This window comes from Hippoglossus hippoglossus, chromosome 15 (assembly GCF_009819705.1).
Source record: "Hippoglossus hippoglossus isolate fHipHip1 chromosome 15, fHipHip1.pri, whole genome shotgun sequence".
Lineage (NCBI taxonomy): Eukaryota > Metazoa > Chordata > Actinopteri > Pleuronectiformes > Pleuronectidae > Hippoglossus > Hippoglossus hippoglossus.
Window position 1 is genome coordinate 17,864,942 of NC_047165.1, and position 12,075 is coordinate 17,877,016.

A 12,075-nucleotide genomic window follows, 5' to 3' on the forward strand; every position below is an offset into this window, starting at 1 on the left:
TGAAAGTCGCTCACTCTACCTTTTGTTTATCTCAACCAGGCAGAACATCATTATTATGATACAAATAATCACCAACTGATAAATGTGACGAATAAGTCTGTCATGTCATTTAACTGCCTTGGACACAGATAAATATCAGTGACAGGGAATAAAAAAAGAGCTTATTTCACCACTCAGTAAATGTCGCAGTAGGACTTTGCATCTAATCTTTCAGGGGCCTCTCGGGGCCATTTAACTGTTGTGTTTTTGTGCCGGAAGCTCTCTGGCGGGGAGGGGGGGGTTGTGGGGAGAGAAGGCATCGAACTGGGATGGAGCAAGGAGGAGAAGAAAGCTGGGATTCCTCCTCCATTACCATAATAGAATTACCCTGGTGAACAAAGCAGGCATTAGTTCGCCCACGGTGGCATTTGGTGAAGATCCATCTCTCTTTCCTCTGCGGCCCGGGCCTTGCTGCTTGAGGAGAAAATCTACCCTTTGTCCCCCTCCCCCTTTCACGAGGCTCGCCAGATTGCAACAAGGGGCTCAACTGACACACATGCACACTGGACCTGCACAGACGCCGCACACAGCATGCCTCTCGCACATGCTCGTGTTGGTAAAAATGCGCCTGCATGTGTGCGCTCACGGGCTGGGCAGTGGCTCTGTGCTCAGCAGCTTGACCTGCCCATCAGAGGGGATTACATCTACATAACTCCAACACAACACTGTCAGCACCCTGCCCCTCCCTCGTCCACCGTTCCCTCCACTTCTCCTGTCATCCTGCTTTCCTCCTCCTCCCTGTCTCCTCATCACTTTAACCTTTCAATCCCTCGGTCCAATCTCTCTCTCTCTCTCTCTCGCTTCTCCCTGTCAGATGTATTTCTGTGTTGTGCCTTTTCTTGTTCCAGCATCAAATATCACTCCTCAGAGAGCTCGAGTAGAAGTGTCGGTGAGCAGTGACCTCCCAAAACTTATCACAAGTGGAAACCTGGCATACCTGAGAGGAGCTTTCCCTGCACGCACACACACACACACACACACACACACACACACACTCAAACACACATGCCCACAGATGTGTGAGCAGTGGTTATAAGAAATAGGTGCTATGCTGATTCCCAGATTAGGCCGCATCACGCAGAAGTGCTGCTGCTGGTGTCAGATCGGCTCAGCGATAGAGGGAACACGGCGCCGTCACACACAAACACACAGTGTGCTGTTATGAAATGGACCTGCAATTTCTGTTTGGCTCCCTCTCGCTATGTGACCCACTAACACACACACACCTCGGCTAACAAGAAGCACGCAGCAGACACAGTGGAATGCGATTCTTTTCAATAGGATTCAGACAAAGATTGTGCGGCCTAGTTAGGAGTCCTGTGGGAGAGGGAAGTCGTGTGTTGTGACTACATCAATAAGATGAATAAAGCAACAGTTTACTGAAATACATGCAGCATTTCTTGTTTATCAGGATGATGATGGGATTTCTTTGTCGATAAATAAGAAAAGAAACATATTAAAATTAGTTTAGATAAGTTAATTAAATAGATTATCATATATTTTGTCATCTTAATTAGTTGTGCCTGCAGTAGTAACTGTTCTCATTCATCTATAGACAGTAGAGGTGAATCCTAAAGCTCGGAGTTCTACATGAAGAGTTGCAGAGCAGCTGCAGCAGGAAGCTTCACCACATGATTCTACACGTTTCCCAGACCTCTGCTGCCCCCCAGTGGAGTCAGAGTAAACCTATGAGCTCTGTACTAATGCAAAGTACAGTATATTGTATACAGTATGTAATAATAGTGTAATAACGTTTCGCATTGACACATATTATTATTGCGAAAATGTATTTACTGTTATTTATGTTGTAGTATTATTATCAAACTACAATTTTGAATACACTGCCAATCTGATCATTTACAGAAATGTTAGTAAATTAGTGAGTAAATGTGAATTGAAAAGGATTTACTACTTTTAAAAGTGTTTGTGTTTGTGTTTGAAACTGTTACTGAAACTGACACGTCTGTTACATGAAGCAGCTGAAAACAACAACTCTGTTTCCATGGTATCGTTCAATGTGGGACATAAGAAACCCAAACCTCCTTTTGTCATTCCTTTACTCTGAATGCATCCGGCTATAAACTCAGGACATGGTTAGAATTCGTAGAACACAAGTGGGACACAGAGCCAGTCTCAGCTGAACGCAGTCGAGAGTCGCAGCCGTAAAGCAAAGCTCGTGGCTTTGTACCCTGCACTGTAAATACGACTCTTCTATGATGAATTGCCGTCTCGACTTAACAGTGCAGCGGATGTTTTCCTTTTTAAAAACCACTGGAGAAGGCCTCAGCCTGGACCTGGTTGGCTTTTGGCAGCATAGCACGTGGTTATCCCCAAGAGTGTGGGCTTGCACGGGCCACAGCATAACAGCCCACTGCTCCTGATCCTCCAGTGTGTCCCCCCTCCCCCCCCCAACAGGCCCACTCTCACACACAGGCCCAGTGTGTCCGGTCGGAGTACGGCGGAGAGGAAGCACACATACTCCGCTTGACTAGAAACGAAAACACGCAGCTCCGAGAGAGACCCACACAGCGGGACAAGTCTCCCTGCGCTCACAGGAAAGAGGCCGAGGCAGTTAAAGTGGGATCGTTCTGTACATTTAAGCAACGAGCACATATTCATGGCTGCACAGGGGCATACACACCTTCGGATAAACACGCACACACACACTTGGACATATACACAACAATACAGGAAATGGGTCAGCTGCAGAACAGGTATCCCTTACATCCTCTCCTGGCTCCCACTGTCCTCCGATGAAAGGCAACACCGTCGTCTGTGCAGCCCTGGGCCCGGCTGGCCGAGCGTACAGCGGCTTATAAGAGGCCATTTCCTTCATAATCATCCCTGCCTTCCCCTGTTCTAATCTCCCAAAGGACAGTGGCAATTAGCCCGGGGATGGCCTCGCTGTAACGCGGGCATCTGTGGCATCTCTATTACCTCATGGCCCGTCACTGACACACAATAACACACACATTTTGGGGATCGACCGCAGCCATAGCTTGGATTTCTGGGTCCCCTTGGGTCCCCTTGGGTCCCCCTGGGTCTCCCTGGGTCCCCCTGGGTCCCCCTGGGTCCCTTTTGTGTCTGCAGGCCTGACACCTTTTCTCATTCCTAACATTTGATTTGGTATTTGATCATTAGCGCTCGTCGCCTTCTGCAACGTTACTGTTGAGCTGCTGTGAATTCACCTCCCAGCCCTTAATGGGACCTCTCTGCTGAGTCTATTTGTTGTTTACACGTTACAACACATGCAGACACAAGAGGGTCTGGATGTGGTTTAAGCTTCATCAACAACAGTTTGGAAAGAGATCTTTCAACCATGCCTTTCTGGCTTGTTGACATAGCAGAGTGGATTTCCTATTAATAATATCATGAGATAAACCTCCCGCTCACGGGTTTGGAAATTTCTCCCCCCCCGTCTGAGCGAGTCATAACCTTGTTTGCGAATCATTTGTCTCCTTCTCACTCACACACAACAGTGATCCTTCTCAGGGGATTAGTGGTGTAGAATTGTGTAGCGAGCAGCACACCACGCTGTAACAGAGGCCGCTCCGTGCTCCTGACACAATACGCTCATTGATTCCTCTCTGCTTTTGTAAATAGCAGCCCTGCTCGCAACATGCACGCGTGGAGGCCACAAAAGAACTGTTTTAGAGATAGCAGGGAGCTTTTGAAAACATTACCCTGTCCTCGAGTCATTACCGGGGCTCGATAAGAGTTTGTCATCGCATGGTAATGTTCCAGAGATCCTGTTGTGTGTCCCCCCCGCCCCCCCCCGGTGTAGCCCCTCATCCCCGCTTTAACTCTCTCTCAAATGCAGTGTGGTGTTGTGGTGAGGTGAGGCCATGGTCTGCTGAACATTGTGACATCCATCTAAATGGAATCTGATAAAGGTAGGGGCCTGAATACCTTCAACATAAACATCACCTGAGGCCCCCCCCCGAGCAGGGGCCCCTGGCACTGCCCCGGCAGCCAACCAGAGCCTGCAGACGTCAGGGGGGAAGAGGGAGCTCGACAAATAGCAGGGGCAGGAAGGAGGGAGGGAAGTCACTTATAACCAATCTGATGAGTGGCAGCAGATATTTTAGATGGTATCAGGCCTGTGGGTTCCTTCCACGCCAGGTGATACCCCCACATGTGGGCAGCGGGAGGTGATGCAGGGGTGACGATGATCGTGTGAGAGAAACGGATATGACCTTTACACGTGTAGATCAGGTTCCCCCGTGGGGTAAGAAACCGGTGATAACAGAGAAGAAAGGTGAGGAAAGTGAGCCATAATTACAGTGAGGAGGAGAAGATGGACTATTTGGCTTTAAGGATGAGAAACATGGGAGTTGGATTCAGGTCAGTACAAAAAAAAACATGTAAATTGAATGTTGTTTCACTGGGTTTTCAACTCAGGTCAAAAGGACAAGAGTGAAACAACAATCAGAATACCTAGACACATAATTACTCTCATGAGCGCAGCACACACTCAGCCCAAAAATAATTCCACTACCTGGGGTGTGAGTTGCCTGAAGAATGCTCTAAAATGTCTCGGGCAGGTGTCGGGAAAACAATGGAAGATGGGATAATTACAGAGATAATGAGGGATGAACTCGGTGGTAACCTTCAGAGAGATGAAGGAAAACAAAGTGGGGTAACAGACAGTGGGTTTTCAGTTGTGCGAGCAGGCCGGGACCTGCCCATCCTGGATAACGCTGTCTGTCAGCAGCCCCCGAGAACAGGCTCATGGGAACTGGATGACCTGCTGTACTTCACTGTCTGCACCACGCAGACTGTGCAGAGGCGGCTCTGCCTCCGCTTTGCTACAGGTATCGCCTGCTTATACATCTGATTGAGAATGCGTGACAGAAACTACAGAGTACGATTCATTTGCAGCCGGCTGTTAATTCTCGCCATATGTAGCGTGAAGCGGCGAGGGCCAGCGATTTCCATCTGCTAAGTGAACATAAGTGCTCCTCGCTGCTCTGGATCCAAACACACTTAATCTTGTGTTTCTGACTCGGCTTTGAGTCTTATTTCAGGAAGGGCTACCGAGAGGCGAAAGCCAAGTAGCAGATGGAAACAAGTCTTCCAGGAAATTAGTGGAGGTTGGGGTGCAGCGAGAACACGAGTTGGCACGACGTCCGCCTGCTTTCTTTAAGTGGAAGAAAAGCAAGGGGGGATAGAAAAAAAAAAGGAGGGATAAAGCACATATAAGGGGGGGAAAGGGAAGTGGCATGTGAGGGTGTCTGGATGGGAGCTGTTATCAGAGCCATTTGGCGAGCTGGGTGGTAGCCTGTATAAGCAGAGGGACAGAAGAGAAATGTTGCAGCGAGGCCCTGCATACTGATGACCAACATAACGGCTGGATCGGCTCCCCGGCAGTTATTCATTAAGCCATTAAACGAACACAACCAAGTCATTTGTGCGGCCTTCTGTTTCAGACTGTTTTTCTTCTCGGTGAGAGGAGAAACAGAATACACGTCGATGAATAAATCTGAGGCAAAGAAAAGGGTGAAAACGGTTGGACCTGGGCAGCGGGCTGAAGCCAGCTGTTGGCCCTCCTCCGGAGCCAGAAAAGAAGTAATTAATTGCGGAAGCAGCTCATGCAGGAGCTAATTCACTTTCAGGACACTTTGATGAATGAATGCACATTCAAATTCAATCTACCTGCATTGAAATTAAAAGAGGATAATTGCATAGAACACTTGATGAAACATGTCTTTTCTTCGTGACAGCCATTAAACAGCAAAGAGCGGCAGCCAATTTGCCTGCTACCGAGGGCGAACAGCGCCCCCGTGTGTCCACATCCTCAGACAGCAAACGCACTGAAAACTTCAGGTTAATTATATTGATTTTATTGCCATCCATATATATATACATATATCTTTTCTTCTCTTGTAATATTTATATAGCTTAAAGCATCAGGATCACTGTGTAAACAATGAACAGAGAACAATGAAAACAGGCTTTAACGTTACAATGACTTGTTCTTACAAAACATACTGTTTGAGGAATGTCTTCTCACCCGTCTACACGCTGAACAGCATCATTTTGTCAAGTTCCTTTTTAGTACAAAGACAAGCAGCACGTGTTAATCCTAACGTAAAGTACACGCTGCTTCCACAATACTGCATTACTGGGAAAAGAGACACAGCACCAGCTTAACTCCAGGTGACCCGAGGCTGACTCGATGTGATCCTATAGTGCGTTAGTGGGGCTGTGTGAAATGGATCTACAGGAACAGCATATATATCCCCCCCACCATGAAAATAAGCCTGGGTTGCCATAGTGACAGTGCCTGGGGTAAAAACGCAACACAGAAGAGAAACAGCACGTGTTTATGAAACACAATAACGCACGAAAAGTCCTGTGGATGGAGTTAGTGTCTCACTTCAGGACAACTTAACATGTTACAAGGCAATTTTAAAAAAACAAAAAAACACACAATCACTAAAGTTGTTGCATTGTCATACAGATGATTTTAAAGATCACTGGATGTAGAATGTACAGTGTTGATTAAAAGCAGAGCAGGAGTCACGAGTCTAAACTACTGCTGTTGTGCGTCAGGTGTTGTGATTGTGACGAGTGACAGTGGGAGCAGCACTTTGTATTGCTTGTGTATAAACGATCCGTCAGAGGTCAAATGAGTTACAACGCGTTATGCCCGCTCGTCTTGTAACGCACAGAAAACCTCAATTTGGATTAATGAACAATCAGCATCTATTTAACTGAGCTGAACTCTACACAAGCTAATTAAATGGTATCTCTTAGGTGGCAGCGGTCAGATTCTTCTCTCCTCGGTGTGCCGGGAGATAATATTTTAATAAATGTGTAATGAGCGCAGGGCAGCCTGGCTCAGTAATTTCACTATCTTCCCATCTGCAGGGGCTTTGGTCAGTCACCACCTGCTGGAGAGAAAACATCCACTCTGTTATGTGTCTGTTTAGATGCCTCTTATAAAGATTCAATTGGTTTTCGCTAAATGAAAAAGCAAAGAGTGAATTTTGGAATTCAGTCACAGTAGCTTTGGGGGAGTGCATTTTCAAAATGAAATAGTTAATTTATTAATTTGGGATAAATTTACCAGATTTAATTTCAGCAGCAAAAAGGCTAATTGAACCTGCAGAGCTGCAACAGTACTTTGAAATGATCAATACGGGCACAAAAAAGAAAGTTTAACCATTTAAAAATGAATCTAGTTCAATTAATTAACCAACGAAATCACACACCGATATCAAGGTGAATAACAACAATGTGTCTAACTCCACTTGTTGGGGGGAATCAGGAAAGAAGGGTGTTTCCTTTGGGGCTGTTACATGCATCACATATATGCACACAAACTCACACTGTTCATACCAAACGTTAAGAAACTCAGAAAAGTCACAGACAACTGACAACTTCACATGGAGGAAACTCTGCACAGCTCTTCCTTCTCCTGGTGTGGAGATGATGATCACGATTCCCTTGGATGCTGACACAAAGTTCATTCACAAATGTTAAGTTGCTGAAGTTAGAATGAATGGCGGACACTTGGTCTGCGATAATGTGCACGCCATCCGTGATCTCCCAGCCCGCCCGTCCTTGAGGTCACTCAGCGCTCTCCTGGCCCAGCTTGACTTCTTCTCCGCCAAGAATGGTTTCTGGAACACCTCCCTCTCCCTGGAACAGCTCCTCCATCAGCTGCTCCCCTGCACTGCCGGCCCGTGACGCCCACAGGGCAGCACCCTCCCGCAGGCCCAGCGAGCGGAGCAGCCGGGCATAGTCCAAAAACGCAGCCTCGATGAGTTTATGTGCAAATGGTGGTTAAGGAGAACTTGCTACTGTTGTCAAGCAGACCTCTCTGAGATCAGAAGTTAAAGCAGTGAGGGTTCGCTAAACACTAGAGACACTTCTCAATATTATGTATAATATACGAACAGTGTATTCAGCCTGTGCTCACTGTGTTTGTGCTAATTACAATGGTAAAGAAAATGAATTGATAAATCACTCTTGGAAAGGTCTGCTCCTGCAGGGGAGGCTGGCCTTTAACACACTTCTGTTCTGGTCTGGTCTTTATAAATCAGATGTTATTAAGAGGCCACAAGCCAGTTCTGACCAGTGAACAAGCCTTAAGGGGTCTTCAGTGTACATACAGTAGCTATACCGCAGGTACCGTAAAGATAATTTCTTTGTTGAGAAGATAATCACCATTATATCACAGTGTGAGACCGTGTCATTTTCTTTTCGGTGTAAATATAAACATATTCACAAGTCAGACCATAACCACAAACAGCACAGACTGACCAGCAGGTACTGTGCCGGCTGGTTTTCTTATAACCTTATATCATATATATTATGTCAGGTGTGATACGTCTTCAAAGTGCAGGATGTAAATGTTCTCTCTCACTCTGTGACAATAAAGGGATATGAGCTATTGGAAAGAAGGGAAACTTAGCTCCATGTGCTCCATGAAGCATCTAAGTTGACCTTCATTGTGATAAAAGCTCTCTGCTATCCAATGCACGTCTGTAGCAGAGAGTTAGCAGCCGAGCTAACGCTGGTCAGAGGTTGCTCAGAAGTACAGTCAGGGGTTTTCAAAAAGGATATTGGAAGAGTCATTGGCCTCCATCACCCCGGATTTCAGACAGGCTTCAATAAAGAGGGCGGCGCGGTCAAAGTGCCTCATGCTGCCCGGGAGATGGAAGGAGAAAGAAAGAGAAAGACAGGCAGGTAGGTGAGGATGTGAGAACTATTGTCAGAAACCAGCATCATCTCTGCAATGATGTCTGTGATCCTGAAGCACCCATCAAGCCGGTTATCATGAGGCCTCTTCAATTCTCTGTGAGAGCTTTTGTGCTGCTGGAGGAAACTCAGAACACAAGCTGTCAAGGAGAATGGGCCGACCAACAGCAGAGCCATGCTGAGGTAAAAGATATAAGGTCACACTATTTAATTTACAGCGGAGTGTCCTTCACTGTACTCAGGAAGAGAAGAAGAGGAACAAAATGAAGTGCTCATGACTGTGGATGAAAGAAGAGGGACGCAAGCGAAGAGGAAGGTCAGGCAGAAAAATCACAGGCTAAACACATTTCAGAAAAAGATGAAAGTTTTAAAAAGAAAGAGAATCTTTCGGGTTCGTATTTCTCATTTTCGAAACATTAGTCATAGACGATGCACAACTTTTAAATATATATTTAAATATATGCAGTAGGCCCATGACATCATCGGTCCTGGTTCTTACCTGTGGAGCATCTCTCCCACTTTGTAAAAGCAGCCCAGTGACAGCAGCACCAGGATGGCTTTGGACTTGTGGTTGACCTGCGGGGAGATCAGGTGCTCGGCCCAGCGCTTCAGTACGTCTGAGCCCTCTGCTGGACTGAGACGCACCTGGAATCACACACACAACAGGCAAGGAACTCAAACTCCAGCTGCTTTACACATACACTTTCAAACCAACTCATATGTGCAGTGCAAGAGCGTTGGAAGGTTGGGCAGCTTTGAATGTCCATAACTTGGCTGTGACTCCGAGATCTATTTGTACTTACCGTCTGTTTGTTGGTTGGTTGGCATGTTTGAAAGATTTTAAGCAAGATTACACAAAAACTACAGGACGGATTAGCAGGAAAGTTGGTGGAAGGATGTGGAATGGGTCAGAGAAGAACCCAGTAAATACTGGTAAGGATCTTGATCATGGGGCAGATCCAGGAATTTTTCTTTCTTTATCACTTTTTTTAATATTGCCAGATAAGGCATTTTTTATTGTTATTTTTACTGACTTTCCAGGGAATGATTTATAAATAATTCTTAAATTCATGGAAAAGACAGCCATATTTAAGGAACTAATATCTTGAGGTGTGTGCAGCTTGATTGAATTTAATGGGGCTGTTGGGCCTTGGCGGAGTTATGCGCTCTATTGAGTGCCATTCGAGTTGCTATGTGTAATTAACCTCTATATTTAGATTATTTAAAATCTTCTTCAAGTAACAGCAGAAAATATAAAAACTGAAACACACACATATGCAGCACGACACCATCTGCACCCACCGCCCCACCCCTCACATACCCACACACTCAGTAACTGTCCAAACATTACACAGTATCTGATGTTTCCCTCTGATGGAAGCCGTCGTGCTGAGTTACCTTAGCCAGCCAGGCGGCTCGGTTCCACTCCCCGTAGGTCTGCAAGTAGCGGCAGGCGTCGGCTGCCTTGTCAATCAAACACAGCAGCTGTACTCCCTCTGACAAACAGTAAAAGGGGAGAATATGTGCAAAGATGAGACACGGAGGAGTGATGGCCTATCACTACCTGCGGTGGCAGGTCTTCCCAAGTCGAGTTGGTTCTCGATACACTGAAAGTTACACCTTGGTGAGACTGTCATTTGCTTCAGGTTCAAAATTGCTGCAAAGGCCTAAAAGGTAGATTCATTATTTAAACATATTTAGAAGCTGCAAGAGCCTAAGCAACATTCATTATAATGGTGGAGCAGAGAGAGCCAACCAGTATCAGATATACCGTAAAACTACCTGCTAGCTTGCCATTAGCGATCATGTTGGTGGCCACTAGTTTGATAGTGGACTGTGAGGGGCCTGAGGAGGTAATGGTGGTCACCAGACAGGCCTTGAGCGAATCACAGTAGTAGCTGGTGTTGTCGGCGCTCGTCTCCAGTAGTAACTGCACCGCCCTGTCCGTCTGAGAGCAAAACAAAGAGATCACTGAGGTAACAAAGAGAAACAAGGCATTAGTGGCTTGGCCAGGTAATCACTGTGTGAGCTAAGCAGGACAGGATTGCAGGGAGGAATTATTGTTTATTATCCGTCTTTTCATCTGGGGTAGATGAAGGCTTAAGCTCACGCTGGGGTCAGCACGGCCTGGCCTCTGCCCGTCTCCCTAATGGAGGACTGCGCCTCCAACAAACAGCCTCCTGATTGCAGCCTGTGATTACAGGGAGAGCAGCGACATAGAGAGGGGAGAGAAGTGAATCCAGTCCACACAGGCTGAGATGCCGGCGAGGACAGAGGCAGCACTTACTGTCCATCCTGCTTCATTAGTCTGCACAGCATTGGTATGACCTATTTACAAGTATGCCAATACGCACAGCTGAGGAGTGTGAAGTGTATGTGTGAGGAAAAAGGGGAAGTACATAGTGTGAACGCTGCAAAAAAGGAAGCTGGAGAGAGAACGTGCAATTTGTGTTACATTATGTTTTTGAAGATGTGACAGCTGAAAACAGAAACTAAGAATGTATGCATTTATGTGTGAGGATACATTACAATATGTGTAGAATCCTTACAGGCGTGTGTGGGCACTGCTGGCTTACAGCAACTTCTCAGAGTATGTTCAAGTTATGGTGTCCAGCACAATACTAAATTCAACCCTTAAAGAGAGTGTTCTCATGACTAGTAAAACCAAGGTGGATCAGAAGCAACATTTTCCTTTATTCTTTATGGAAGACCAGGTACTAAATGTAGTGAACAAGGGAAGATATTTGGGTCACACCATCAGGAATGATTTATGTGACAACAATTTGAAACGTCAGTGCTAGAAACTGTGCATGAGGAAACATGCTGGCATGCAAATTTCCTATGTGTCGAGATGATGTTTAAACAATTATTTCTGAGCCTATTGGGCTTCATTCTACACAGCACACTTGTGGTGCAGCTACAGTAAAGCAAAAATGAAAAAGCTTTGGGCGGCAAATAATGATGTGTTTGTGACCCAACCTCACATGCAAAGCTGAAAAGTGTTTTATTTCTATTTTTTGTTTTTTTATTTTATTTCTATACTGATATTTACCTATGAGTCTGAAATAAGGCTCAAGAGAATGTGAAGTGGTAGTGTAGTACCTACCTGACCCAGCAGGAGGAGCTGGTCTGCACACTTCTTGGTGTGTTCATAACTGGTGCGCTTCACCTCCTGCAGGTGAACCCGATCCAACTGGAACTTCTGTTGAGCAGAGATAAAGGTAGTTTTGAGAGTGTGTGTGTGTGTGTGTGTGTGTGTGTGTGTGTGTGTGTGTGTGTGTGTGTGTGTGTGTGTGTGTGTGTGTGTGTGTGTGTGTGTGTGTGTGC

The 12,075-nt window shown here is 46.0% G+C and overlaps 1 protein-coding gene across 1 annotated transcript in view; it reads right to left on the bottom strand.

Annotated features, from left to right (window-relative positions):
* Window positions 1–5,866: 5,866 nt before the first annotated feature.
* The window catches only part of wdr11 (WD repeat domain 11), a 54,294-nt gene continuing 48,085 nt past the window's right edge, over window positions 5,867–12,075 (bottom strand). The window contains exons 24-29 of the mRNA XM_034608565.1: window positions 11,855–11,950; window positions 10,531–10,696; window positions 10,147–10,244; window positions 9,248–9,393; window positions 8,614–8,693; window positions 5,867–7,817 (exon numbers count right to left, since the gene is read on the bottom strand). Coding sequence (XP_034464456.1) covers window positions 7,615–7,817; window positions 8,614–8,693; window positions 9,248–9,393; window positions 10,147–10,244; window positions 10,531–10,696; window positions 11,855–11,950 — 789 coding nt within the window. The 3' untranslated portion in view covers window positions 5,867–7,614. The remainder of the gene's footprint in view (window positions 7,818–8,613; window positions 8,694–9,247; window positions 9,394–10,146; window positions 10,245–10,530; window positions 10,697–11,854; window positions 11,951–12,075) is intronic.